This window comes from Mobula hypostoma, chromosome 2 (genome assembly GCF_963921235.1).
Source record: "Mobula hypostoma chromosome 2, sMobHyp1.1, whole genome shotgun sequence".
Taxonomy (NCBI): domain Eukaryota; kingdom Metazoa; phylum Chordata; class Chondrichthyes; order Myliobatiformes; family Myliobatidae; genus Mobula; species Mobula hypostoma.
The window spans coordinates 95,388,458-95,415,156 of NC_086098.1; the positions used below are offsets into that span (position 1 = coordinate 95,388,458).

Below are 26,699 nucleotides of genomic sequence, written 5' to 3' on the forward strand. Positions count from 1 at the left end.
AGTTTTCCAATGCCATCCCTAAATACTTACGTGGCATCATCCAGTACCTTTCTTAGTTCGCTTTCAGTTGACTCTGTTGCAGGGGATATGGCATACAATTGGTGGATGGATCTCCAATCAAGCTGTAGTTACCTCAGCCACTCACATCCCCACAATACTGGGCCATCTGTTTTACCGCAGTGTGGCTTGTTGGTTGTTGTATTTCATTGTTCCGAATATTGTTCCCACAGGAGTCATCTTTTCTCCTGTATAAGTTTTTAGTTTGATATCTGAGGCTTCAGTTCAGTATCTTTGAAATGTCATTCAAACTCATTTTGTGGAATGACTGAAACAGCCGAGCCAGTGTCCAATTCCATGTTAATTAACTTGCTATTCACTTCTGATGTAAGCCATATTGCTTCTCTATTGTTAATTTGCATATTATAAATTTCAAAGCTACCAATTTGTGTGTCTTTCTCATCATTATCAGATTTTTACATCAACAGCATGTAGATTAGTGCTCTTTTTGAAACTGCAACTTTACTTTTTATCTTTTTCTCTTCGCTGTGCAGTCCTTTTTTTGTCGCCTATCATGTTCTTTGTATGTGTCCTACTTTGTTACATTTTCAGCATGTTTCACTTTTAAATCTGCATTGTTCTGGTGTATGTGAGCCCGTGCCACAAAGGTAACACAATTTGTTCAGCCAGACAGGTTCTTGTTTCGACATTGCAATTTTGTTCACAATCACATTCTTTCCTGACTACAACTCAATTGTGCCTCTGTCTGCCATTTCCATGGATATAGCTATTTCAACTGCTCTTCTCAATGTAAGCCTGCTTCAGTTAGGTACCATTTTTGAAAGTTTTCTTGTAAGATTCCACAAATTCAATTATGTCTAAGTGTATTATTAAGCCCATCAGTGAACTGACAATGCTCAGGCGATTTTATAATTCAGTCACCTGAGCTGAAATTTAGTCCTCTTCTTTTTGATTCCACTGAAGTATCTTGCAATTACCAATGGTTTGGTTCTAAATGTTCCTGCATTACTTTTATGATATCAACAAAGAACATTTCAGCTGGTTTGGTTGGAGCAGTTAAACTTCTAATCTAACTGTAGGCCTTTAAACCCAATGCAATGAGCAGAAGTGGCACTGGCTTCTCATTAGCTTTTCCACTTGCTTCAATATACTCCTCAATACAGCAGCAGGCAGTTACCTTTTGTGCAATCGAATGTATCCATCTTTCCAATACAGCAAGTTATTTCTGCTTTTTTTAAAAGTTATTATTATTATTATTATCACGCAGTACTCACTGTTTATTAACCACAAATTTGTCCATTTTCTGCCTTTTTTTTTTAACTCAAATGTCTCCTTTTCTGAAGAAGCACATGCTGTGCTGTTATTTTTTACTCAACCATTTCTTGCTGTGTTTTTTTAAAACTCGAATGTCTCACTGCTCTTCAACATGTAACTAGTCATTTTGAGTTCCTTTAAAATTTACTCATCACCACTGTTATGTTTTGTAACTGCAAAACATTAAATTAATTAATAGAATAACATGGAGCCGGGAGATACATATCTTAGGTTTATTTTTACTTTAAGTGAGATGTGTGCATATAACATGGTAGCATGATAGTGCATGCCGTTCACATATTATTACATATAACCTGTAATGAATTACTTAAACAAGAATGTTTAATCAAACAATATACAGAATTTACAATATTCTTCAAATATTACTCAAATATTAAATACGCAACATCCAAGAAATTCTTTAATTCTAGATTCAAAATTGACTAATGTCATTTCCAGTACACAAGTGTAAAAGAACAAAGTAATTATTATTTCTGATCTAATGCAACATAAAAAACACAATAAGATAGAGAACACATTAATAAAAAACACAATAAATAAAATACATAAGATCTATACATAGGCTGTTTGTAGGACAATAAAGTGATGCTAAGCACAGGAGTATCTGTACATAAGGTGACTCTGACAGGAAATGATGAAGTAGTGGTGGTGAGGATGTACAGGGGTGGGTTTGTGGGTGGAGGTGTTGATCAGCCTTTCTACAGAGAAGGGTAGACAGTTGTAGATGAGGGCTGAACCATTGGTAGCAATTTCAGGATTTCTACAATGAACACTGGCTGCATTAATATCTCGGAGCTAAGACTGAGGGGGTATATTCAAAATGCTGGAGGAACTCAGCAGGTCAGACAGCATCTATGGAGATAAATAAACAATTGATGTTACAGACCTGAAGCACCAACTGTTTATTTATTTCCATAAATGCTGCCTGACCTGCTGAGCTCCTCCAGCATGTTGTGTGTGTTCCTCTGGATTTCCAGCATCTGTAGAATCTCTTGTGTTTAGGATGTATGCTCAACACTATTACATTTGCAAAACCTGATATACTTGACAGTACCAAGAAAAGACTTATACAGATATATTGAAAGGTTTTTATGCTTTGAAGAACTTAAGGATTACCCAAAAGACCTTAGAATTAATCATTTTTGAAGTATTTACTGTTACATAGAAATGAAGTAAATAGTAGCATTGAAAGGTAATTTGTCCCTCCAAGTCTGTCTGTCATCCAATATAATTGTGGCTGATTCCCTATTTCACTGCCATATTCTACTCCCTCTCCATACCCTTTGATTGTTTTTATATGTCTAGAAAGTATCGGAATTTATCACCATAATGTCAGTGACAGGGCCTCATCACAGTATTAAATCTATCCCCCCCCCACCCCGCCAACCTATCACTTTCTTGTAGTGCTGTCTCAGGAAAGCAACATCTATCATCACCTTTTAGGCCATGTTCTCTTCTCACTGCTGGCATCAGGAAGGAGTTACAGGTGTCTCAAGTTCCACACCTCTAGGTTCAGGAATAGTTATTACTCCTTAACCATCAGGCTTTTGAACAAGAGAGAATAACTTCACTCACCCAAGACTGATCTGATTCCACAATCTATGGACTCACTTTTAAGGACTCTACAATCTGCTTTCTCAATATCTATTGCTTGTTTATTATTATTGTGTTATATTTTGTCTTTTTTTTGTATTTCCATTGATTGTTGACTTTTGCAAATAAAGAATAGTACAAAAGAGAAATAGCGAGTTAGTTTTCATGAATTCATGGACTGTTCAGAAGTTAGATGGCAGGTAGTTCCTAAAACATTGCATGTGGGTCTTTAGGCTTCTTTACCTCTACTCTGTTGTTAACAATGGGAAGAGGGCACATGCTAGATGAGGTGCTCCTTCATGATAGATGCTGCCTTCTTGAGTCAACTTTCTTTTGAAGATGTTGGGGAGGCGGATGTTGGGAAGATGGAACGGGTTGAGGCTACAACCCTCTTTCACTCCTGTGCATTGGCGCTTCCATACTAGATGGTGATGTGACCAGTGAGAAAGCTCTCCATGATATCTCTGCAGAAATTTGCTATAGTTTTTGGTGACATACAAAATCTCCTCAAACCCCCAATGAAGTATAGTTACTGATGTACCATCTTTGTCATTGCATCAGTATGTTGGGCTCAGGATAGATCCTCTGAGATATTGAGACCATGATCTTGAAACTACTCACCTTTTCCACTGCGGAGCTCTCAGTGTGGACTGGGTGTTATTGCAACAGCATTCGACCACCTCATCTATTTTGCTCTTGTATTCCTCCTCGTTGCCATCTGAGATTTACCACAGAAGCGTAGTGGTTAGTCTGGCACCTGGGCGTAGGAGTTCAGGGTTCAATTGTGGCATTCTGTGTAAGCAAGTTTGTATGTTCCTTCCCGTGTACGCATGGGTTTCTTGGAGTGCTCTGGTTTCCTCCAGCAGTCCAATGGTGTACCTGGTAGTTGGATAATTGGTTATTGTAAATTGTCCTGTGATTAGGCTGTGGTTAAATGAGTGGGTTGCTGGGCAGTGCAGCTGAAGGGCTGGATGTGCCTGGTCCACACTGTATTTCTAAATAAATTCATTTCTCTCAACAATAATTTTATCATCAACAAACTTATAAATAGCAGGTGAGAAACATTCCCTATGAAGTGACACCAACAATTAACCTTCCATAAACTCCCAACTGGGTAAATCTTCTGACATCGGCAGCAAGATGTAGATACATGTATAAAAATCGGGAAATCCGTTTTGTCGTGTTGCCTGATTCATAGTGCCTGGTAAAGTAACTTTCCTGATTCCAAACCAATCTCAGAAGAATGATACATTTGAATGACACTTTAACATTCAATAAGATTTACAGGAAGATATTTCCTTCTTGGCATTGCTGCCTACCTCACCTCCAGCAGTGCCCCAAAGTCAGCTGCAGTGTCATCAGCTGGGGACCACCATTCATTGCTGTTTTGCTCCCTTAGACCTGGTACAACTCCTGGTGGCGGAGCAGTGGCAGGGACGTCTCTCTGCCACCCCCTGCAGCTTCCAATGGGGTTAGCCTGTCCTCCAGTTCCTGTCATTCTTCCTCAGCCACAACCAGAAGCTGCCTTTTTCTGCCTATTCAGCCAACTTTCTGAGCCTCGCTCCAGTTAGTGCCATATCACAGAGTAACCTTGTCATCGATGCGCTGATGAAGCCGAGCATCTGACCTCCACAGGGGAGATGATGGTCCTCCCGCCAGCCTCCTTACACTCAGCTGCCAGGTCTGAGCAACTCACCCTCCTCCGGTCGTGGGCAGCCTCCACTTCTTCCTCCCATGGAATAGTTAACTCAATGAGAAGGACAGTCTTGGCGGCCAGGAATGAAATACTGTGCCTAGTTGGAGAGATGTGTTGGTAATTTCCATGGAGAACTGTAGGTGTCTGCCGAGATCTGCCATCATTCCACTCCTTGCCTGTGGAGAGGAGTCCTGAAGGACTTCTTGGGTGGGTGCATTCAGTGTTCTTACCAGCCTTAACAAATGGAATGAGTTGTCGTCCCACTGGATGCTTCTCACATCTCATCTGCAGGTCTCTAGGATCTCCACCAGCTTCTTTAGGACCTAGTCGTGCCAGCATCTGGAGTGCCCTTATTGCTACTCATTAACTGAGAACGCAGCAGTTCCAAACCTCTGTCCACATTTAATGTATCTTTTTTTTTGTTTGGCCCCTGGGCTCAGTATCACAACTTTGGATGTATGTTGAGTGCAAGTCACATGACTTAACCAGAAGGAACACAGACTTGTTTTCATTAATGGCAGCAGGGAACACAGAATTAAAGAATACACACACAGTATTTCCAACATGGCAATTACTTACGCTAGTTAATAACAAAAAAGTTTATTTGCCCAGAAATCTAGGATACGTATAGCCGTTCCAAAAATGTTCACTTGAGTGAGAATCAAGCATATCTCCAGTTTTTTCAGTCATAGTTTCTTCTATTGTTTAATGAGTTTCAAATCATTGCATATATGTAAGCTTTGTAAAAAAAAACTTGCCAATTGGTAAAGCAGGTGCATAAAGGGTTTTAGATAGCCAATACATCTATTTAGAGCATCATGATTTTGATGTTTTGATCATCTTTTTATTATCAGTAATATTAAAACTGCATCACCCATTGTTAAAGTCAATGTTTGAAGCCATTAGTCGCTGTCAAATGTATTATTGAATCATTGATTCCATTTGAAACAACATAGGAGGCTGTCTCATGTCTCACTCTCCTGCTCATTCCCCATAGCTTTGCAAACATTTCCCTTCAAGCAATTCTCCAGTTTCCCCTTAAAAGTAACTATTAGAATTGCTTGCAACATCCCCTCCGGCAGATCATTACAATCTGCTACGTATAAGCTAATCTCCTCAACTCCCTTCTGGTTCTTTTGTACATTAGCTTAAATCTTCTTCCTCTGTCTATAGGTCCTCCGGAATGCACATGTTCAATACATTTGTGATATTACTTTGGCCATCATTTCACTGTTTTAACTGATTACAACTTCATTAGAATCATAGTCAAAATGTGCAAGTACATTGCCAGCAATTACTGTTCTCAGAGTAGGCTGCACCCTGAGTTTTCTACAAAGCAAAAAAAAAGTGTTCTTCTAATTTCTGTGACTGAAGAGTTAAACATTGTCCAAGGTCCCACAGATGCAAGTTATTACTGAAACATTTATGTGTGTTCTGGGACTGCAGAGTTTAGAGCTATTACTGGAAAAGCTCCCTTTCTCAGTAGAGTATCACATGTAGTCTGGAAGACCATGGATAGAAACATAACTAGGAATGTTTCACATAATAGGGTCTATAGATACAAAGCACTCATTGACTCCCTCATTTGAAAATTCACCTTAAGAGAAGAATTAGAATGTTCTATGATGTTCCATAAAGGCTCCACTGACATTAATTTCTAGGCCACCTTTATGTGGTGCTCAGTTGGGGGTACAAGGTCATGGAAAATGTTTAAAGTGTCAGCTTTGATCAGCTTTGCACTCTTGGTTAGAAGCATTTGGCTTCAAATTCTATCAAAGACAAGAACAAAACCTTCAGCAACATTCAGAATAAATATACTCTGATGAAAGTTGTCCTGTGAATACAAACTATCTGCCTATTCAGTTAGTAATAAAAGATCCAGCAAGTTAATGGAGGAAGAAAAGGCATGTGTAGCAATGTAGCCAATGTCAACAAAAATAGTGGATGCGGATTTGATTGCAACATTTAAGAGACTCCTGGATAGGTACATGGATTGGAGAGCTATGGTGCAGGTATGAGCTGATGGGACTAGGCAAAATAATAGTTTGGCACACACTAGATGGGCTGAAGGACCTGTTTCTCTGCAGTAGTGCTTTATGACTCAAAAGCAAATTATCAACTAAATTGGTTAATTATTGTCTTTGGAATGAGTATTTCTATAGTATCAGATTACCTGTGCAGTCTTAACCAACTTCCTTGTGAAATAGAAAATACAACTGCAGCTTCTCTTATCCTCATTTAAAAAATGCCTGTGTTTGAATGGCTGAAAATCAAGCTGAAATCCAAAAGCAAAATGCTGCAGGTACTAGATTGCCTACCGAGCAATCCCATCAATTCCTATTTCATTTTATTGGAGAGATACTCACAAGGTGAGGATTTAAGATGAGAAGTCCCCAATCTGGGCTGCAGGTGGGAAGTATGGTCTGCCAACCACACTGCCGTAGAAGTAAGGATGATTTTATTTTCTTTAAATAATTGGTCAAAGGATTCTCCCATAGTGAGCACATTTCACAAAGACAGAATATGCAAGGCTTATAGCAAGAGTTGTTGCCTTTCTCCACCCAAGAGAAGATATATACAATATATGTATATATTGCTTTGAAGAGCTACATTTCTATCTGTGCTGTGGGGAAGCTTGACATTTAATTTCTGAAAACCCTGCCCATTTCCATAAATTAAATCAGTGATGGGAAAGTGTGAAGAAGGTAACTTGGCATCAAGCTCATTAAGATTTTCACACCCTTTCTGACAACTGATAATTTATTTCAAGCTAAATTGACTTACATTGCGGTAGCTGCCAATCCTTAGCCAAGTGTTTCCTCTGGACCACATAATGATTTTGAGCAGCATGAATAATGAGAGTGATTGAACAGAAAATAACACAGCAACACATGGCTGGTGGCTATAAATACTTTCCTTACCACATTTATCATTGTGCAACTGATGTGCACAACTGTTGCTGAAGAATGCATACCACCTTTGGAACAAAATCTCTGGGCATAAATGCAGAACTCCTGGCTTGTGATTCAATTTCTAAATTTGGTTGACTCATTTTTTTTTACCTATTTAACTTCACAGCCAAAAAAAAAATTGCATGTTTTCCTTCTTATTAAAAATTGAGCTAGTATATGTAAATCAGGTACATATAAAGTAAATGATTGAAATTCAACCAATAACAATAACTTACATTTATAGAATACTTCTAATATAATAAAAAAATCTCCAAGCCTACTGTGTCATATAAAGTGATATTAGTGGAGAGGACTAAAGTTGCTTAGAGAGTTTAAAGAAAATTGAATTCCTGAGATTACAGCCTTGGCAGCTGAGACCAGAAATGGAGGATGGGGGAGTTCACAGAGATGGAAAGGAGGGAGCCAATACAAAGATTTGAAAATGAGATAGAAAGAATTAATAGTTAGTTTGTTAGCCTCAATCAAATATAGACCAGGGAACAGGAGTGATGAAAATTAAGATACAGATTATAAAGCTGAAGATGTTAAGTAGACAAAGAATGATGGGTGGGAGGACACCAGGAGTGCATGGTCAATGTCAAGCAAAGAACTAACAAAAGAATGGGTGAGAGTGAATAGCAATTGAGCTCCAGACAAAGCCAGGCAATAACTTGTGCTGGAAGTTATGCACAAAGAGGGATACAAGGGACATTTAATGGAGGTGACCAATGTCTTCTTGTTATTCTATTGAAGCCTTTATGATCTTGTTTCCAGTAGTAAGAGTGCCAACAACTTGAAGACAAGGGAGAGCAAGAACAAAATTCATGTAATTGCCATTGCACTAAAATGAGAAACATTGTGGTAACATTTAGTGGGGGCACTGAAAGAGAAAATAGGAATGACTATGATGATAGAAAATAAGAATGGGAAGAAATATATTTCAGGCCTAAAACTACAGCACCAGATCAGTCAGATTATTCTAGAAAGCTGTTCAGCAAGCATTGAGCTCCAAGTCAATGAAATCCCCTACAATTTCATCCTCTGTCCTTAAATTGGCATCGAGGCCTCTGGAAATGTTATACATTTTCAGCAATATAAAGAAATCCTTCTATATAACAACATTTGAAGAAGAAAAATGGGTGTTAGAAATTTAGGTTACCAATTTAATTTCTTAATGTGTCAGGAGATCCTTCATTTGAAGTTACATTGTAATTTATTAGAGACAAAATGCATTATGATAACTCAGAATCAGATTTAATCTTATGGGCATATGTTATGAAATAATGTTGTCTTGCAGCACGAGTACGTTGTATTATGTCATAAAAGAAGAAATGTATATACAGTGCCAATGAAAAGTATTCACCCCCCCAACCCCCTTGGAAGTTTTCATGTTTTCTGCTTTACAACATTGAATCACAGTGGAATTAATTTGGCTTTTTTGACACCGATCAACAGAAAAAGACCCTTTTGTGTTAAACTGAAAACAGATCTCTACAAATTTGTATAAATTAATTACAAATATAAAACACAAAATAATTGATTGCATAAGTATTCACCCCCCTCCCCTTAATAGGACACTCCAAATCATCACTAGTGCAGCCAATTGGTTTTAGAAGTCACATAAATGGTTAAATGAAAATCTGTTTTTGGTGACCTGTGTGCAGCCAAGGGGTTTCAATTGATTGTAGCAAAAATACACCAGCATCTGGAAGGTCCAACTGCTGGTGAATCAATATCCTGACAAAAACTACATCATGAAGACAAAAGAACACTCCAAGCAACTCTGCAAAAAGCTTATTGAAAAACACGTCAGGAGATAGATACAAGGAAATTTCCAAATCACTGAATATCCCTTGGAGTACAGTTAAGTCAATCATCGAAAAATGGGAAGAATATGGCACAGCTGTAAATCTGCCTTGAGATGGCCCTCCTCAACAGCTGAGTAAATGCAAGAAGGGGACTAGTGAGGGAGGTCACCAAGAGACCTATGACAACTGTGGAGGAGTTACAAGCTTCAGTGGCTGAGATGGAACAGACAGTGCATACAACAACTGTTGCCTAGGTGCTTCACCGGTTGCAGCTTTATGGGAGAGTAACAAAGAGAAAGGCTCTGCTGAAAAAATACTCACATTAAATCTTGGCTAAAGCTTGTCAGAAGGCATATGGGAGACTTGGAAGTCCGCTGGAGGAAGGGTCTATGATCTGATGAAACCAAAATTGAGCTTATTGGTCACCAGACTAAATGCAATGTTTGGCGTAAACCAAACACCACACATCATCAAAAACACATCCTTGCTGTGAAGCATGGTGGTGGCTGCATCATGCTTTGGAGATGTTTCACTGCAGCAGGCCCTGGAAGGCTTGTGAAGGTTAGAGGGTAAAATGAATGTAGCAAAATACGGGGAAATCCTGGAGGAAAACCTGATGTAATCTGCAAGAGAATTGCAACTTGGAAGAAGATTTGTTTTCCAGCAAGACAATAACCACAAGTATAAAACCAAAGCTACATAGGAATAGCCTACACAGTATTATTCCTTCCTATTTACGCTGTATACCTCGAACTTTAGATACAATACTGAGTCATATCACCTGCAGAAATTCTCTGATGACTCAGCGATAGTTGGGTGTATAAAGGGAAGATGGGAGGTTGAATACAAGGCCCTAGTGCAGGATTTTGTCAAGTGGTGCAAGCTGAATCATCTGCAGCTCAACATCAGTCAGACAAAGGAGATGGTGATGGACTTTAGGAAGATTAAACCTGCACTGCTCCCTTTTACTATTGGTGGTGAGGATGTGGATGTGGTGAGGACGTAGAAGTACCTGTGGGTGCACCTGGATGACAGACTTAAGTGGAGCACCAACACAGAGGCTGTGTACAAGAAGGGCCAGAGTCGTCTCTACTTCCCTGTGGTCCCTTGGCGTATGCAGGCCTCTCCTTCATATTTTCTACCAGTCTGTTGTCGCCAGTACAATCTTCTATACAGTGGTGTGCTGAGGCAATGGCATCAACATGGGTTATGCCAACAGGCACAATAAACTGATTAGAAACACTAGCCCTGCTATATGAGTCAAAGTGGACATACTGGAGGTTGTGGTAGAACAAAGGACCCTCCAGAAAATCCTGGCAATTCTGGACAGTGTTTCTCACCCTCTGCATGCTCCCTTGGCTGAACAGAAGACGTCTTTCAGTGATAGACAAAGAGAACTGCGCTGCTACAAAGAGAGCTATATAAGGTCATTCTTACCTTCAGCCATTAGGCTCTAAGATTAGTCACCTATAGCCAGGGAAGTGGTGACCCCCTCCTGTTAAACTGTGGTAACTTATTTTTCATTCTTTCTTACTTCTCTTCTAACATTTGTATATCTGTGCACTTGTAATACTACTGTGACATTGTAATTTCCTTTGGGATCAATAAAGTATCTATCTAACTATCTATCTAAAAACAACAAAATTAATGTCCTGAAGTGGCTAAATCAGAGACCAGACCTCAATCCAACTGAGAATTTGTGGCTGGACTTGAAAAGCACTGTACACTCATGATCACCATACAATCTGACAGAGCTTGAGCAGTGTAAAGAAGAATGGGGAAAAATTACAGTGTCCAGATGTGTAAAGCTGATAGACACCCTTCCACACAGACTCAAGGCTGTAATTGCTGCCAAAGGTATGTCTACTAAATACGACTTGAAGGGGGTGAGTAATTATGCAATCAATTATTTCGTGTTCATTAATTGTAATAAACTTAGACCAATTTGTAGAAAATTGTTTTCACTTTGACACAGAAGAATCTTTCCTGTTGATCAGTGTTAAAAAAAGCCAAATTAAATCCACTGTGATACAATGTTGTAAAACAATAAAACATGAAAACTTAAAGGGGAAGGGAGCTTGAATACTTTTTAATAGGTACTTTATATTAAGTTACTAGTCAAAAAGAGAGCAAAAAAAGAAAAAAATTTATGAGCAAACAACAGGAATTCTGCAGATGCTGGAAATTCAAGCAACACACATCAAAGTTGCTGGTGAACGCAGCAGGCCAGGCAGCATCTGTAGGAAGAGGTGCAGTCGACATTTCAGGCTAAGGGTCTCAGCCTGAAACGTCGACTGCACCTCTTCCTACAGATGCTGCCTGGCCTGCTGCGTTCACCAGCAACTTTGATGTGTGTTGCAAAAAATTTATGAGGTGGCATAAATTAAATCACAAACAAGAAAAAATCTGCAGATGCTGGGAATCTGAACAAAAACACACAAAATGCTGGAGGAGCTCAGCAGGCCAGGCAGCAGCTATGGAAAAAAGTATGAGGTTGTGTACATGGGTTCATTGTCGATTCAGTAACTGATGGCGGTGGGGAAAAAGCTGTTTCTAAAACGTAGATTCTGCTTCTTCAGGTTCCCATACCTTTTCCTTGATGGTAGTAATGAGAAGAGCCTATCAAGTGAACTCTACCATCAACAAGATCACACCTCTGATTTCCTCAATGCCCAGAAATATACTGGTCTGTTTTGAATGAGAAGAGTGCATGTCCTGGGTGATGGAGCTCCTTAATGATAGATGCCACCTTGTTGAGATATCACCTTTTGAAGATGGCCTCAATGGAAGTACAGCCTATGATGGAGCTGATAAGTTTGCAACTTTCTGCAGCTTTTTCCAATCCTGTGCACTGGCCCCTCTGTAGCAGATGGTGATGCAACCAGTTAGGATGCTCTCCATGGTATATCTGTAGAACTTTGCAAGTTCTTTGGTGACATACTAAGTCTCCTTAAACTTCTAACGAAGTATAGTCACTGTTGTACCTTCTTTGTAATTGGGCCCAGGATAGATCTTCAGAGATGTTGACACCTAGCAACTTGTAACTGCTCACACTTTCCACTGCCATTCCCTTGGTGAGGACTGGTGGGTGATCCCTCGACTTCCCCTTCCTGAAGTCCACAATAAGTTCTGTGTTCTCACTGACACTAGGTGCAAGGTTGTTGTTTCGACACTACTCAAAGCTTTAAAACTCATTCCCAGATGGAACAGTATGTGCAAGAGCAGCATTTATTGTCCATCCAGCATTGTTCCAGTGATGTTGATGATGAGCCAGCTTCATGAATCATTGCAGATCATGTCGTGAAGGCACTACCAAAATGGTGCTATCGAGAGTTTCTAGAATCTTGACCAGTGACTATAGAGGAAGGTTGACATATTTCCAAGTCAACAGGCTATGACTTTGAGGTGATTCTGTTCCCATCACTTGCTGAGTCCTGATACAGCATCAGTATGCTCTGTGTGAAATAAATTCTTAAAAAAACAGCCTTTCATTTTCAAGAGATATGACATGTGATCATGATTTAGATATTGTCATGGGATCCACTTCAGCAAAATGACATGTAGGCCTAACCAGACACCCTGTGCTGACACATTGCAGAGTTCACAGAAACTGGGTCTCTCCTTACTTCATTGACTGAGATTCATTTGAAGGAGGTTCCAATTCCAAGTGTCCAGAGGGGAAAATCCACATCTTGAATTAAGTAGCAGCCCTTACATCTATCAAAACTATGGCACGCATGATCTTAACTGGTTTATGATTGTAAGAATCGTTTCTTTAATAATGTCCTTTTAGCAAGTGTACAGATATGATTCAAATATAGAAGTGATGTTAAAATATTAAATAGAAGAGATGATTTAACACTAAATTAAAATAAGAAGTACTTTCACCAACAAGCACAAGGCAAAATGACATAGAGAGAAGCAGATGACATGGGACTAGGAATAGACCACTCGGTCTCCCCTAGCTCTCATCCCCATTCAGAAAGATCACGGCTGATAGAGTCATAGAGCACTACTCAGAAACAGGTCTTTCAGCCCATCTAGTTAAATTTATTCTGCCTACTCCCATTGACTTGCAGCTGGACCAAAGCCCTCCATACCCCTCCCATCCATGTACTTATCCAAATATCTCTTAAATGTTACAATTGAACCCACATCCACCAATCTAATCATGGTCTCAGTTCCACTTTCCTGTTGTTCCCCATATCCCTTGATTCCCCATTTGTGCAAAATCTTTCCATCTCAACCACCATTTATGATGGCATAGAGGGAAGTATTTAGTCCAATGAGTCTGTGCTGTTCTTGGTTGATAAATACAATCACCTATGTTCCCCTACTTCTCCCTGCTGTGCAGCAGGTTAATTACACTTATGCCCATCCAGTTTCCTGCTTAAAGACAAAATTGACTGCTTCCATACTGCTTGCAGACAATGAGTTCTCTGCTTATGCCAGTTTCAGAAAGAGATTTAGACTGTTTGTAGTACGCCATCAGTTAAATATGAGGCAAACAGCATCATTATCTTTGAATCAGTCCTGATTTCCTTGTGCATGCTCTGCCAAATGTTTTTCAATTGGTGCTCACCAGACCCACAATTTACACTTAACTCATTAACCATGTAGTAAGTGTATTTTCCACCAGATACTGCAGCCCAAGTTTTCGAAAATACCAGTTTGTATTTTTCCGATTACTACTCTATGTACTGACACGGGTGAAGAGCACAGACAAGAGTTAAAAAGGAATGTTAATGCAAAAATTGAATTAATAATATCTATATGGGTTAAGAAAATGAAAGAGTTTATTTGGATCATAACCGCAATGCAACTTCTGTTATTCTTTCTGCTTCTGCTAATGTAATCAGCTTCATTCCACCTTTTAAAAGAAATTTAATTCCCTTTTAATTCAGTCTGTTTCACCATTGCACTTATTAAACAAATTGAAATTAAACTACGAAATACATTTAAGGTGTGAGTGAGAGGGAAAGTTCAAAGGAGATGTGCAACATAGGCTTTTTTCTTGCACAGAGTAGGTAGATGCCTGGAATGCATTACCAGAGTGGGTGGTGGAGGCAGATACAATAGAGGCATTTAAGAGGTTCATAAATAGGCATATGAATATGCAGAGAATGGAGGGATATGGCCCATGTGCAGACAGAAGAGATCATTTAAATAGGTTCGTCACAGCATTATGGACCGAAACACTTATTCCTGTGCTGCACTGTTCTATGTTCTATGAAAGGTGTGCCTAATTTTATGCTTAATTAGAAAGAATAATTCCACCATGCTTTTTTTTTAATTCCAGAATAATGCATGTTTAAAATAGAGGAAACCATTTGCGTTGCATCACTTCGAGTAAAGCTGGGACTGAAATCAACTCAACAACCATATAAAAATACATTTTCATCCCAAGAATTGTTATTAAACAAAGGTCACAGATTTCATAGGAAGATGGTTTGAGAACATAAGGAGAAAAATGAGGAAAGATGCATTTAAAGGATGAATCTGTTCCAGATATAATAACATTGGATTTTAAAATCAAATTAAGGCACACACACAGAATTGCAGGTAACTGGAATCAAAAAGGAAGAAAACCATATTGGAACTACTCAGCTGGGATTGACCACAGATTAAACTAGTTGATATTTCAGGTCAATGGCATTTCAGAGTCTGACTGATAAAAGACAGCAACAAAAGCTGCAATAGCAGAAGTGAGGTTACCTCAGCAATAACAATGTAATACTTACTTCTCTCGAGAGCATTCTCAATGCACCCTTGTCTTCCTTTAACTAATAACAACACACATTGTAATAGTGCCTTTAATATGCATACTGTATTTATACAAAAATGTGACAAAACACTTCATCGAGTTGCAAAATGAGAACATTAGGTGCAGGAATTTGCTGGCCGACTGAATCTAGCTGTTTGCTTTGGTTATACTTAATGACTTAATAGAAACATGAGTTTCAAGACAAGTGAACTTGATACTGCACAACTGCTAGGTAATGGCCATTTCTATTAAGACCATAAGGCATAGAGCAGAATTAGGCCATTCAGCTCATTGAGTCTATTCCACCATTCCGTCATGGCTAATGTATTATTCCTTTCAATCCCATTCTCCTGCCTTCTCCCATAAGAATTAACAACCTGACGAATCAGGAATATAACAACCTCCATTTTAAATATATCTAGTGACTTGACTTGCTCTCCACAGCTGTCTGTGGCAATGAACCCCACAGATTTACCATCCCCTGGCTAAGACAATTCCTCCTCATCTCTGTTCTAAAGGGATGTCTTTGTATTCTAAGCTTGTGCCCTCTGATCCTAGATTACCCTGCTATAGGAAACATGCCCTCCACTCTACCTAGACCTTTCAATATTTGATAGGTTTCAATGATATCCCCCACTCATTCTTCTGAATTCCAGCGAGTACAGGGTTACATCATCAAACGCTCTTCATAGTTTAACACTTACATTCCCAAGATCATTCTTTTGAACCTCTTCTGGACTCTCTCCAATGCCAGCACATCCTTTCTTAGATAAGGGGCCCAAAACTGCTCACAATACTCCAAGTAAAAGTAAATTTCCAATAAAAAGAATCTAATCACCCACAATAGTATTCAGTGCCATTACCATCATCCTTTCATTGTCTGAGGTGTCAGCATGAACTAGACACTTAACTGGACTCATATACGTAAATACTATGACTACAAAAACAGATCAAAGGATGAGTATCCTGTGAATCACCTCCTGATATGCAGAAGCATTTCATTCATCTAAAATGTAAAGGTTAGGACATTATGTGCAACTTTATAAATTGCTTAGGCCACACATTGAGTATAGTATGCTTTTCTGGTCACAACACATGTGGAGAGAGTGCAGAAGAGATTCATTAGGAAGTTGCCTAGATTGGAGGACATTAGTTGTGGAAAGAGACTGGATGGGATGAGTATGCTTACTCTGAAGTGAAGGACAGTGAAAGGTGACCAGACAGAGGTATATACATTATAAGAGACATGGAAAGAGTAAATAGTCAGAATTTTCTTCCCATGATAGGGATAACAAAGACAAGGGGGCTTAATTTAAGGTGGGATGGAGTTTTAAAGTGAATTTTATGGGCGGATTAGGTCAGATAAAATCACTGCATTGAAAAGATATTTAGATTGGTAGGCAAGTGAGTGGGCAAAGAGGTTGGCAAGGATATAGTAGGCCAAATGGCCCACTTCTGTGAGGTAGAACTGTACAACTTTCCTACATGGCATACATCAGGAGTGAGGTGGATTTTCTAGATGAGCACCTCTCCAACTTCTCATAGGAAGCTCTCTACCAATAAGGTCAAAGCACTCTCTTCATTCGCCTCCATCTACCCTTAACATTCACCAACACACAGTATGCAACCAATAGTCATAGAGTTCCAACAGCATGGAAACAGGCTGTTAAGTCCAATTTGTCCATGCTGGCTAAAGGTGTCTTCCTGAGCGAATCCCATCTGCTGTGTTTAGTCCCAGCTCCCAAACATTTCCTATTGATGAACCTGTCCAAATGTCTTCCAATTATTCTAATTGCATCCACTCCTACCACTTCCTCTAACAGCTTGTTCCATATACTGTACCTATCACCATCTCTGTGAAAAGCTTAAACTCCCCTACCCTCGGAAAAAACTGTGATCATCTATGTGTCTCATGACTTTGTAATTATTTATAAAGTTGCCCCTCAGCTTCCTTCACACCAGAGAAAATAGTCCCAATCTATCCAATGTTTCTGTTGAGTCTCAACCACATCCTTGTGAATGTTTCCTGCATCCTCTCTTGCTTAATTGCAGCCTTTCTGCAGGATAACAACTGGAACTGAACATGATATTCCAGATGCAGTCTCCACAACATCTTGTCATACGACGTTCCAACTCAGGTACTCAGTATTCCATCTGATGAAGACAAGCATGCTGTATCCCTTCTTCAGCACCTTATCCGCTTCCATTGAGCTGTATAATTGTATCCCTTGGTTTCTCAGTTCCAGAACACTCCCTACGCCATATCACTTACTGTGTTAATCCTGCCATGGTTTAAAGTCCCAAAATACACTGCTTTGTATTTGTCTGAGTTCAATTCCACCTGCTATACCTTTGTGCTGTTTCCAAGATGATCTAGAGGTTTTTCCCGCTAATCACCAAAGACTTCAATTTAGCCATCACTCCTTGATGCCCTATTTAATCAAATGCTACCTTGATGTCAAGGACAGTTACTCTTGCTTCAGCCCTGGATTTCAGTTCTTTTCAACCAAGGCTATAATGAGGTCAGGAACTAATTGACTTTGACGGAACCTAAATGAGCTTCTGTGAGTAGCTGATGGGTGAGCAAGTTCCCCTTTATAGCACTATCGAATATCCCTTCTATCACATTACTGATGACATGGATTAGACAAATAGGGCAATATTTGTTGTATTTCCCCTGCTTCTTGCATAAAAGACAAATCCGGGCAGTGTTCCACATGTTATATGGATGCCAGTGTTTTTGCTGTTCTGAGACAGCTCAGCTAAGGCAAGGTAAGTTCTGGAGCACAAGTCTTCAGTACCATATTGAGCGCCTTTCGCCATTTCTTGATATCACATGGAGCAAATTAAATTTGCTGAAAACCATGCTTGGGACCATTCGAGCAGGCTGCACTTAGGAGAAAACCCACACAATGAATGATAGGTCCGTGGGGTACAGTGAGGAACAGAAGGATCTTCACGTACGAGTCCAAGGACCCTGAAAGCAGCAGCATAGTCACAAGAAGGTGGTGAAGGAGGCATTTAAAACTCTAGCATGATCTACCTTGATGGCACACCAACAAAAGTTTTTCACTATGTCTCAGTACGTGTGACAATAATAAAGCTTTAGTAATCATAACGAGGAAAATAATAATTGCATTCCTTAGCTAGGGCAAAAATATAAGAGCAATGAGCTTAGGGTCCAACTTTATAAAACAGTTGGAGTACTATGTTTAGTTCTGTCTACCACACTGTAGGAAGAACATTAATGCACCAAAGAAGGAGCAGAGAAGTTTCACCAGTAAGTTGCCTGGGATGGAATGTTTCAGTTGTGAGGAGAGGCTGAAGAGGATTTATTTTCCATGAAATGGAAGATGTCAAGGAGCGATCTGTTTGAGGTATACAAAATCATAAGGGCATAGGCAGAGTATATAGTGAATCAGAATCAGAATCGGGTTTAATATCACCGGCAAAAGTTGTGAAATTCATTAACTCTACACCAGCAGTACAATTGAATACATGATAAGTAAATATAGAGGAAAAAACCTGAATTACAGTAAGTAAGTATATATATGTGTATTAAGTAGTTAAGTTAAAAATAAGTAGTGCAAAAAAAACCTAGAAATGTTAAAAGTAGTGAGGTAGTATTCGTGGGTTCAATGTCCATTTGGAAAACGGATGGCAGAAGGGTAGAAGTTGTCCCTGAATCACTGAGTGTCTGCCTACAGACCTCTATACCTCCTTCCTGACAGTAACAATGAAAAGATGACGTATCTTGGGTGGCGAATGATGTACACTACCTTCCTAAGGCACTGCTCGTCGAAGATGTCTTGGACATTATGGAGGCTGGTACCCATGATGGAACTGACTAATTTTACAAGTTTCTGCAACTTACTTTGATCTTGTGTAGTAGCACCCCTCCCCCCCGCCCCCATACCAGATGGTGATGCAGCCAGTCAGAATGCTGTCCACGGTACACTTGTTGAGGTTTTTGAGCGTTTTAGCTGACAAACCAAAACTCGGAATGAAATATAGCCACGGTCTTGCCTTCTTTATGACTGCATTAATACGTTGTGTGCAGGTTAGGTCCTCAGAAATCTCGACACCCAAGCACGTGAAATTGCTCACTCTCTTCACTTCTGATTCCTCTATGAGGATTGGTTTGTGTTCGCTCGTCTTACCCTTCCTGAAACATTTCCTAATAAGATAGGGGTAAAAGACAGGTTTAATATATGGGTTAAGTGTTTCAGAGGGGATCTGTGGAAGATTATTTTCACCTGGATGATGGTTGGAATCAGTCTGAGTTGGTTGTGAAAGCAGGTAGTGTAAGTGGGTTATTGATGGCCATCATGGTTGTGGTGGGCTGAAGGGCCTGTTTTGTGCCAATGACTCTATGACCCAATGTTTGGTGGTTCTACTCCAAGTTGCACACCATTGTGAGTTGGAAGTGCATCACATCCTTTATCAGCACTTAGTCTAAATCCTGGAGATATCTCTCCCGTGCTACATTGGAAAACTGCAGCAGTTCAAAATGGTGATTCACAACCGTCATAGCAATTAAGAATGGGCAGTAAATCTTGCCCTTGCCGAGATCCAGAAAAATAAATTTGTAAAGTTCCTTCAACACTTCAACAGCCTTTAAACAATTCAACATCCTCACCAAGATTAGCTTGGTTTAGTTCATTTTCTCAAACATTAGCAGTTACTTTAAAACCTAAAGTCAAGTAAATTGCTCAGCCCTTTCAAAGAAGAGTGGAATTTAGGGCACTAAAGTTATAAATTGATGAGGCATCTGTGATTCATTAATTATTGTGTCAAAGGTGTTGCAATTGCTGAGAAGTATTTTATGAATTACAAATCAATCTCAGCCTACATTGCTCACTGGGGTAAAAGTGATTTTCCCACTTTAGCTGTTCTTCCCATTTTTGCAGAAAAGTTAAATATTTTATTGTTACCTGCCTGCTTGAAGCAGGAATTTTGGCCAATAACTCTATATTTCTCACGATAGTCAGCCATGAATCAGGCAAATTTTCTTGGCCCAGCTCCAGCTGCTACCAAGGTTCAGGCAGAAGCAGGGCAGATGCCAATGAATACTCACCAGTCTGTCCATGATCTCTACTACCATGATAAAGCCAAACACAGATTGGAGGAGCAACACCTGATATTCTGTTTGGGTAGTCTCCAACCTGATGGCACAAACATAATTTTTTTCTAATTTCCAGTAACCACTCCCCACTGTTTCCCCCTTCCCCTAATTTATTTTTTCTTAATTTTAATGTTCATCTCATCCCTTTTCTTCTGCTCTCCTGCCCTCATGACCTGCCAATCACCTCCCTCAGTTCCACACCTCTTTCAGCCCTTTACCTTTTCTACCTATCACTTCCTAGCTTCTCACATCATCCCCCTCACCTACCACCCTCCTTCCTTATCACCTGGTCTCACCTATTATCTGCCAGCTTTTGCTCCTTCCCGTCCATCACATTCTGGCTTCTACCCCCTTCTGTTCCAGTCCTGATGAAGGATCCCAGCCCGAAACATCAACTGTTTATTTCCATCCATCAGTGCTGCCTGACCTGCTGAGTTCCTGTAGCAATTGGTGTGTGTCACTCAAGATTTCCCGATCTGCAGAATATCTTGTGTCTGTGAGTGTGTGCCAACTAACCTTCACACTCTTTGTGAATACATTGCCTCTCCCACAGTAATGCACCTCAAGGCATTTCACTGGAATACCGTAGAACAAAATGTGACACTACTACTTGAGAAGGTATCAGGTCAAATGGACAAAAACATGTCTTAAGGGGGAGTTTTTAAGGCAGATCTTCAAAGATTAAAGATAGCCAGAGAAGAGATGAAATTCATGTTAAGAATTTGAAACTAATGACCAACAGGAGTAAATGGTGGAGAGTAAAATTAGGGCTGGGAAGGCTATAGGATGCTGTCCAAGTTGCATGCCATCTTGGACAATGTCTCCCATCCACTACATAATGTACTGGATGGGCACAGGAGTACATTCAGCCAGAGACTCATTCCACCTAGATGCAACACAGAGCGTCATAGGAAGTCATTCCTGCCTGTGGCCATCAAACTTTACAACTCCCTCCTTGGAGGGTCAGACACCCTGAGCCAACAGGCTGGTCCTGGACTTATTTCCTGGCATAATTTACATATTACTATTTAATTATTTATGGTTTTATCACTGTTTGATTATTTATGGTGCAACTGTAACGAAAACCAATTTCCCCCGAGATCAATAAAGTATGACTATGACTATGACTATTAGAAGTAGCTATGAAAGTAAAAGAGGAGTATGATATTAGATGGTTTCATAAAAAATAAATTTTAAAATCAAGACACTGCCAGTCTGTGAACCAGAATTTCCTTGAATTGTTTTGTTTGAATATTTTCTCTTTCTGTTGCTTTCCTTCCAGAAATTATACCGTTGTGAATTCAAAAGTAATCGCTGTGACAGTTAGACCAGAACCAATGATCACTGAATCTGTGCTGGAGATCGAACTGGCTCACTTAGCGAATGTAAGTATGCCCAACTTCATGGCAAGTTGCTCCAAGAGGACTAACATCAAAGTTTTCAGGGATGACCAAGAGACCATGTTTAGTATGGTTTGGTGCCCAGAGCAAAAACTGTCATGCTGTAGGGACTGCTTCTCTGCCTCAAAATATTTATCCTGGTAACTTGTCATTTATTTCTACCGTGGTGTAAGACATGTGTATCACTGTCAGATACACATCATGTATCAGTAATGCTGAGGTGAAGACTGTTGAGACCTTCAAGTTCCCAGGTGTATGTATCACCAATAGCTTGTCCTGGCCCAACCACATTGATGCTATGGCCAAGAAGGCACACAAGCCATTTTTCTTCTTTAGAATGTCCCCAATGACCCTCGCCAATGTTTAGAGATGTGCCACGGTGATCATTCTGTCCAGATGAATCAAAGCTTGGTGTGCCAACTGCTCTGCTCAAGACTGCAAAAAATTACAGTGAAATGTGAACTCAGCCCAATCTATTATGAAAACCACTTCCCCTCCATTGATTCACTCCACGCTTCATGCTACCTCAGAAAAGTAGCCATCATAACCAAAGAGCACTTCCATGCCATTCATTCTCTTTTCTGTCCCTTTCCAGCAAGCACAAGGTACAGAAACCTGAGAGCCTGCAACACCAGGGTCAAAGACAGCTTCTATCTCACTGCTATCAGACTCTCGAATCACCTCTTGATTTTGAGGTCTGCCTCATTATGGCCCTTGCATCATATTTGTCTATCTGCAGTGTAGTTTCTCTGTAACTGTAAGAGTATATTCTGCATCCTTCTATTACTTTTCTCTTTGTGCTGCTACAATGTACCTATGTTTGGAATGATGTGTTTGGATAGCATGTGAAACAAAGCTTTTCATGATTTATTGGGACATGTGAAAATAATTGACCAATTACAATACTGTTGACAGGCTAGATGTATGGTACAGCTCACCAATGCAAGGAAATCTCAGTATTCTACTCTCACCACCTTATTCAAACTCTAGAATCATTTAATCTTTGGTGGGTGTTCTGTAGCCGAGCCTCCATAAAGCAACTTTTGCTCATATTGCCCCTCTCCCCACCAATCCACAAGCTTCCACTCTTCTCTGTTAGTCATCTGGCTTCATTCCTGTCTATAATAAACGTGAAAGATAGAATATCATTCAGCCTTTGGTGTCCCGTCCACCAGGATGTGCTCTCCCTAAACTCCTCTTCCCTGCCACAAAACTTGTCCTACTACAGAACTCCTCCTCTAACTACCTTTGTGCTGCTTCCTGAACTTCTCTCAAACTTCCAACTGGATGTCCACTGCTACCCGAGTAAAACATCAACGGTCAGTTGTACGATCTCTAAATCAGAATTATTTTATAACCCAGGGTCAAAAATAGAATGCATTTGCAGTTGGCAAATTTCTTGGAATGAAGAAATTTTCATGGCTCAGTGCAGTTCACTAATTATAGGTTTAACGACATTCACAAGAAAATTGCAGGAAATCAGTTATTTTAATAACATGGGAATGAATATTTATAAAAGGACAACTAGATTGCTCTGGGTCTTCAGTGGGTTAACTCATCATTTGAGAGTCCTATATAAATCAACATTTGTGTTTTTTGTGTTATCTTAGCTGTAGTAAGATACTAGTCTTCTTCCAGTGTTATGAAATTAACACTGTTTCCAAAGTGACAAATGATTACGATTGATTCCAAGTCATTTTATATTTAACTTGGCACTTCTGGCATGAGACATACTTGTGCCACTGATGTTATTTTCACACCAGGGACACACAAATGACATCCTCACTGGTTCTGTTCTACATTTGGAGTATGGTGAAGAACTTGAATCATACCGTTATAACACAGAAGAGGGACCATCTATGTTGTGCCAAATGAATTCAGATGATGACACCTAATTCCTTCTTCCTGCACACAGTCCATATCCCTCCATTCTTTGCATATCCCTGTGCCTGTCTAAGAGCCTCTCAAATGTCTGTTTTGTATCTCCCTCCACTACCTCTTCTGACAGCACATTCCAGACACCCACCACTCTGTGTAAAAAAGTACTTTCCTTGGATCTTTCCTCCCTCTCACTTTCAATCTGTGTCCTGTTCTCCCAGCCAAGTGCAGGAAGGACTAGGACCCCTTTAAGGTGAGACCCCTCCGTATCTGGGAAATTACTAGCCATATCTCTAGCCCATTCACTGGCCAGCTGATCTCATGATCTGCAGAGGCATCAAATGGGTGCTGTGAATTTACCATTTCCCCTTAGCATGCCACCACAGTAATTCTGGGCATTATTCTTGGGTGGTGTTCCTCAGCAGTGGCAGGAAACCTGGGATGGTACGATAATCCATGGCAGTGACCATGGGCATTGATTTTCCACGGGGATTTTCTGCATGATCCAGGTCAGTGGTCTTCTGTAATAATCTGCATAGCAATCCTGCACCTTCTTCCATGATACTTGGCCAACCTGATTATTCCCCTTCACAACCCCTCTCTAAAAGTATAAGCTCCATTCACCCTCTCCACTTCACTAAAGCAGAACAGATTATAATTCTTCTTCCTGAACCCAAAGCACAGACTTCAGTCTCTTCCCTCAACACAAGTCACAGGCTGCAATCACTGTGTCATCCCTCTCTAACTGAAGGTACAGACTGCAATCCTTCCCCCACTCCTCCCTGAAAGCACAAAGTTTGATTACTACCCCACCCCTTTCTGACCCATCACACAAGCTTGATTGATTCATGGCTAATATTCATGCCAACTCTTTGATTCTAGTTTCACACCCAGTGACCAGAGAAATTCTGGTTCCACGCATTTTAGTTTAGATGCAATTGAGGCCTTGAGTTTGTAGTTGGGGCTATATAATGAGAGGACCAGGTAGCCATTGAATACACTCTGCTGGAAGCTTTACAGTTTCCAGATCGTTGTGTCCAACTTCGGTATTTGCCGGTTCCCATGAGAAATTATTGCCATAAGGCCTATTGAAAACTTTTAGACTTTAAAGGATGAATAACCAACTATCTTAACAACCTGAAATGTCAACTGTTCATCTCCCACCATAGATGCTGCCTAACCACTGAGTTCTACCAGGTTCTTTTACAGTACTGTGTAAAGTCTTGGGCACATATATATAGCGAGCGTGCCTAAGACTTGTGCACGGTACTGTATTAGTCAATGTGGAGCAGAGACCGAGTTTGTAAATCTAGCTGGAGAAAAGGTTGTTGGCAGTGATGAGGTGAAGCACCCACAGGAGGGGTGTGGGATAGGTGGGAGAGAAAGAGTGCCAGGAGCAGGAGGTAGCATAGGTGCAGACATAGTTTGCCCTGAGACACCAAGCAAGGTCATTTAATCCCAAACAATTGGTTTATTGATCATTACAGGATGTCTCTCTGGTGCTTCCCGCTCCCTCCCCTCTCCCTTTCCCTTTTGTCAACCATGATTCCCCTTTCCCTGTCCCCTTCCCACTCTCAGTCCACAATAGAGACCCGTATCAGAATCAGGTTAATCATCACTCACATACGTCATGAATTTTTTTTTGCGGCAGCAGTACAGTGCAATACATAAAATTGCTACAGTACTGTGCAAAGGCCTGAAGCACCCTAGCTATATAACCGTAGCTATATATACAATATATGCCTAAGACTTTTGCACAGTACGGTACATTCACAGCCACGTTTCTGTCTTGACTGGAGTTCAATAATCCAGCTTTGACCTGCCTGAAAAGACATAGGATTACAAACCCAAAAAACCCACTCACTGTGCAGATTTAGGACTCTTTGATGCCATAAAAGTAATGAATGGAGAAGAATCTGAAGTTGCAGTGCAAAATGAACATAACTGTGTTGGCCATTTTCTATCCCACCACTCTCATTGTCTTCTGCATCGAATATCAAATGGTGAATCAAGGAGGTCGTATGCAACGTTGTCACTGCTACTCTGCAGTTTTGAATTAAGAGGTCACCGGTTACTTCACAAATACATACTGTACTGTATACACACAGTCATAACAAGTCGAACCAAGTGTAATAATTAGTGGTAGATAAAAAATTATTGAATCATATAGAGAGAAGCACTAAGTCCATGAAGTACTCATCAATAATATATGACAATAAGACATAGGAGCAGAATTAGGCCATTCAGTCCATCAAGTCCGCTCTGCAATTCCATCATGAATGGTTTACTATACCTTCCAATCCTATTCTCCTGCCTTTTCTCTATAACTTTTGTTACCCTTACTCATCAAGAACCTATCAACCTCCACTTCAAACATACCCATTGACTAGGCCTCCACAGCTGTCTGTGGCAAAGAATTCCACATACTCTCCATCCTCTGGCTAAAGAAATTCCTCTTTACCTCTGTTCTAAAGGGAGATCCTTGTAATCTGAGATTGTGCCCTCTGGTTTTAGACTCCCCCACTATAGGATACGTCCTCTCCACGTCCACTTTATCTATAACTTTTAATATTCAATAAGTTTCAATGGGATCTCATTCATTCTTCTAAACTCCTGGGAGTATAGGCCCAGGGCAATCAAATGGTCTTCAATTCCCAGGATCATTCTCATGAACAACAGTTAGCAGACAATGACTTTAATACCTCCACCAACTTCCAAACTGCAAACATACTCTGTGTGAAAAAAAAAATCTTCTCCTTAGCTCCCCTGTAATGATCTTTCTCTTCACTTTAAACGTATACAGGTTCCTGTTATCCAACTGATCTATACCTATCAGAATTTCGAAATATTCTTCAGGTTCCCCCTCATCCTCTCTGATCTAAGAAAAGAATCCCGTACGATCCAATCACTCCTCTCAACTGAAATGTTCCATATCAGACAATGATATGGTGAACCTAAGGATGTAATGCTGAAGATTTGTAAGGCATTGGTTAGACACTAGACACTAGACAGTAGAATACTGCAGCACAGCACAGGCCCTTCGGCCCTTGAAGTTGTGCCGACCCATATATTCCTTAAAAAAAAGTACTAAACCTACACTACCCCGTAACCCTCTATTTCTCTTTCATCCG

General features: G+C 40.1%; 1 protein-coding gene across 12 annotated transcripts in view; it reads left to right on the forward strand.

The window, feature by feature from the left end:
* The window catches only part of adgrb3 (adhesion G protein-coupled receptor B3), an 835,097-nt gene that overhangs the window by 514,154 nt on the left and 294,244 nt on the right, over positions 1 to 26,699 (forward strand). For all 12 annotated transcript variants that reach the window (XM_063040268.1, XM_063040273.1, XM_063040274.1 and 9 more), the window contains one exon: positions 21,573 to 21,675. In XM_063040268.1, the coding sequence (XP_062896338.1) occupies positions 21,573 to 21,675 (103 nt within the window). The remainder of the gene's footprint in view (positions 1 to 21,572; positions 21,676 to 26,699) is intronic.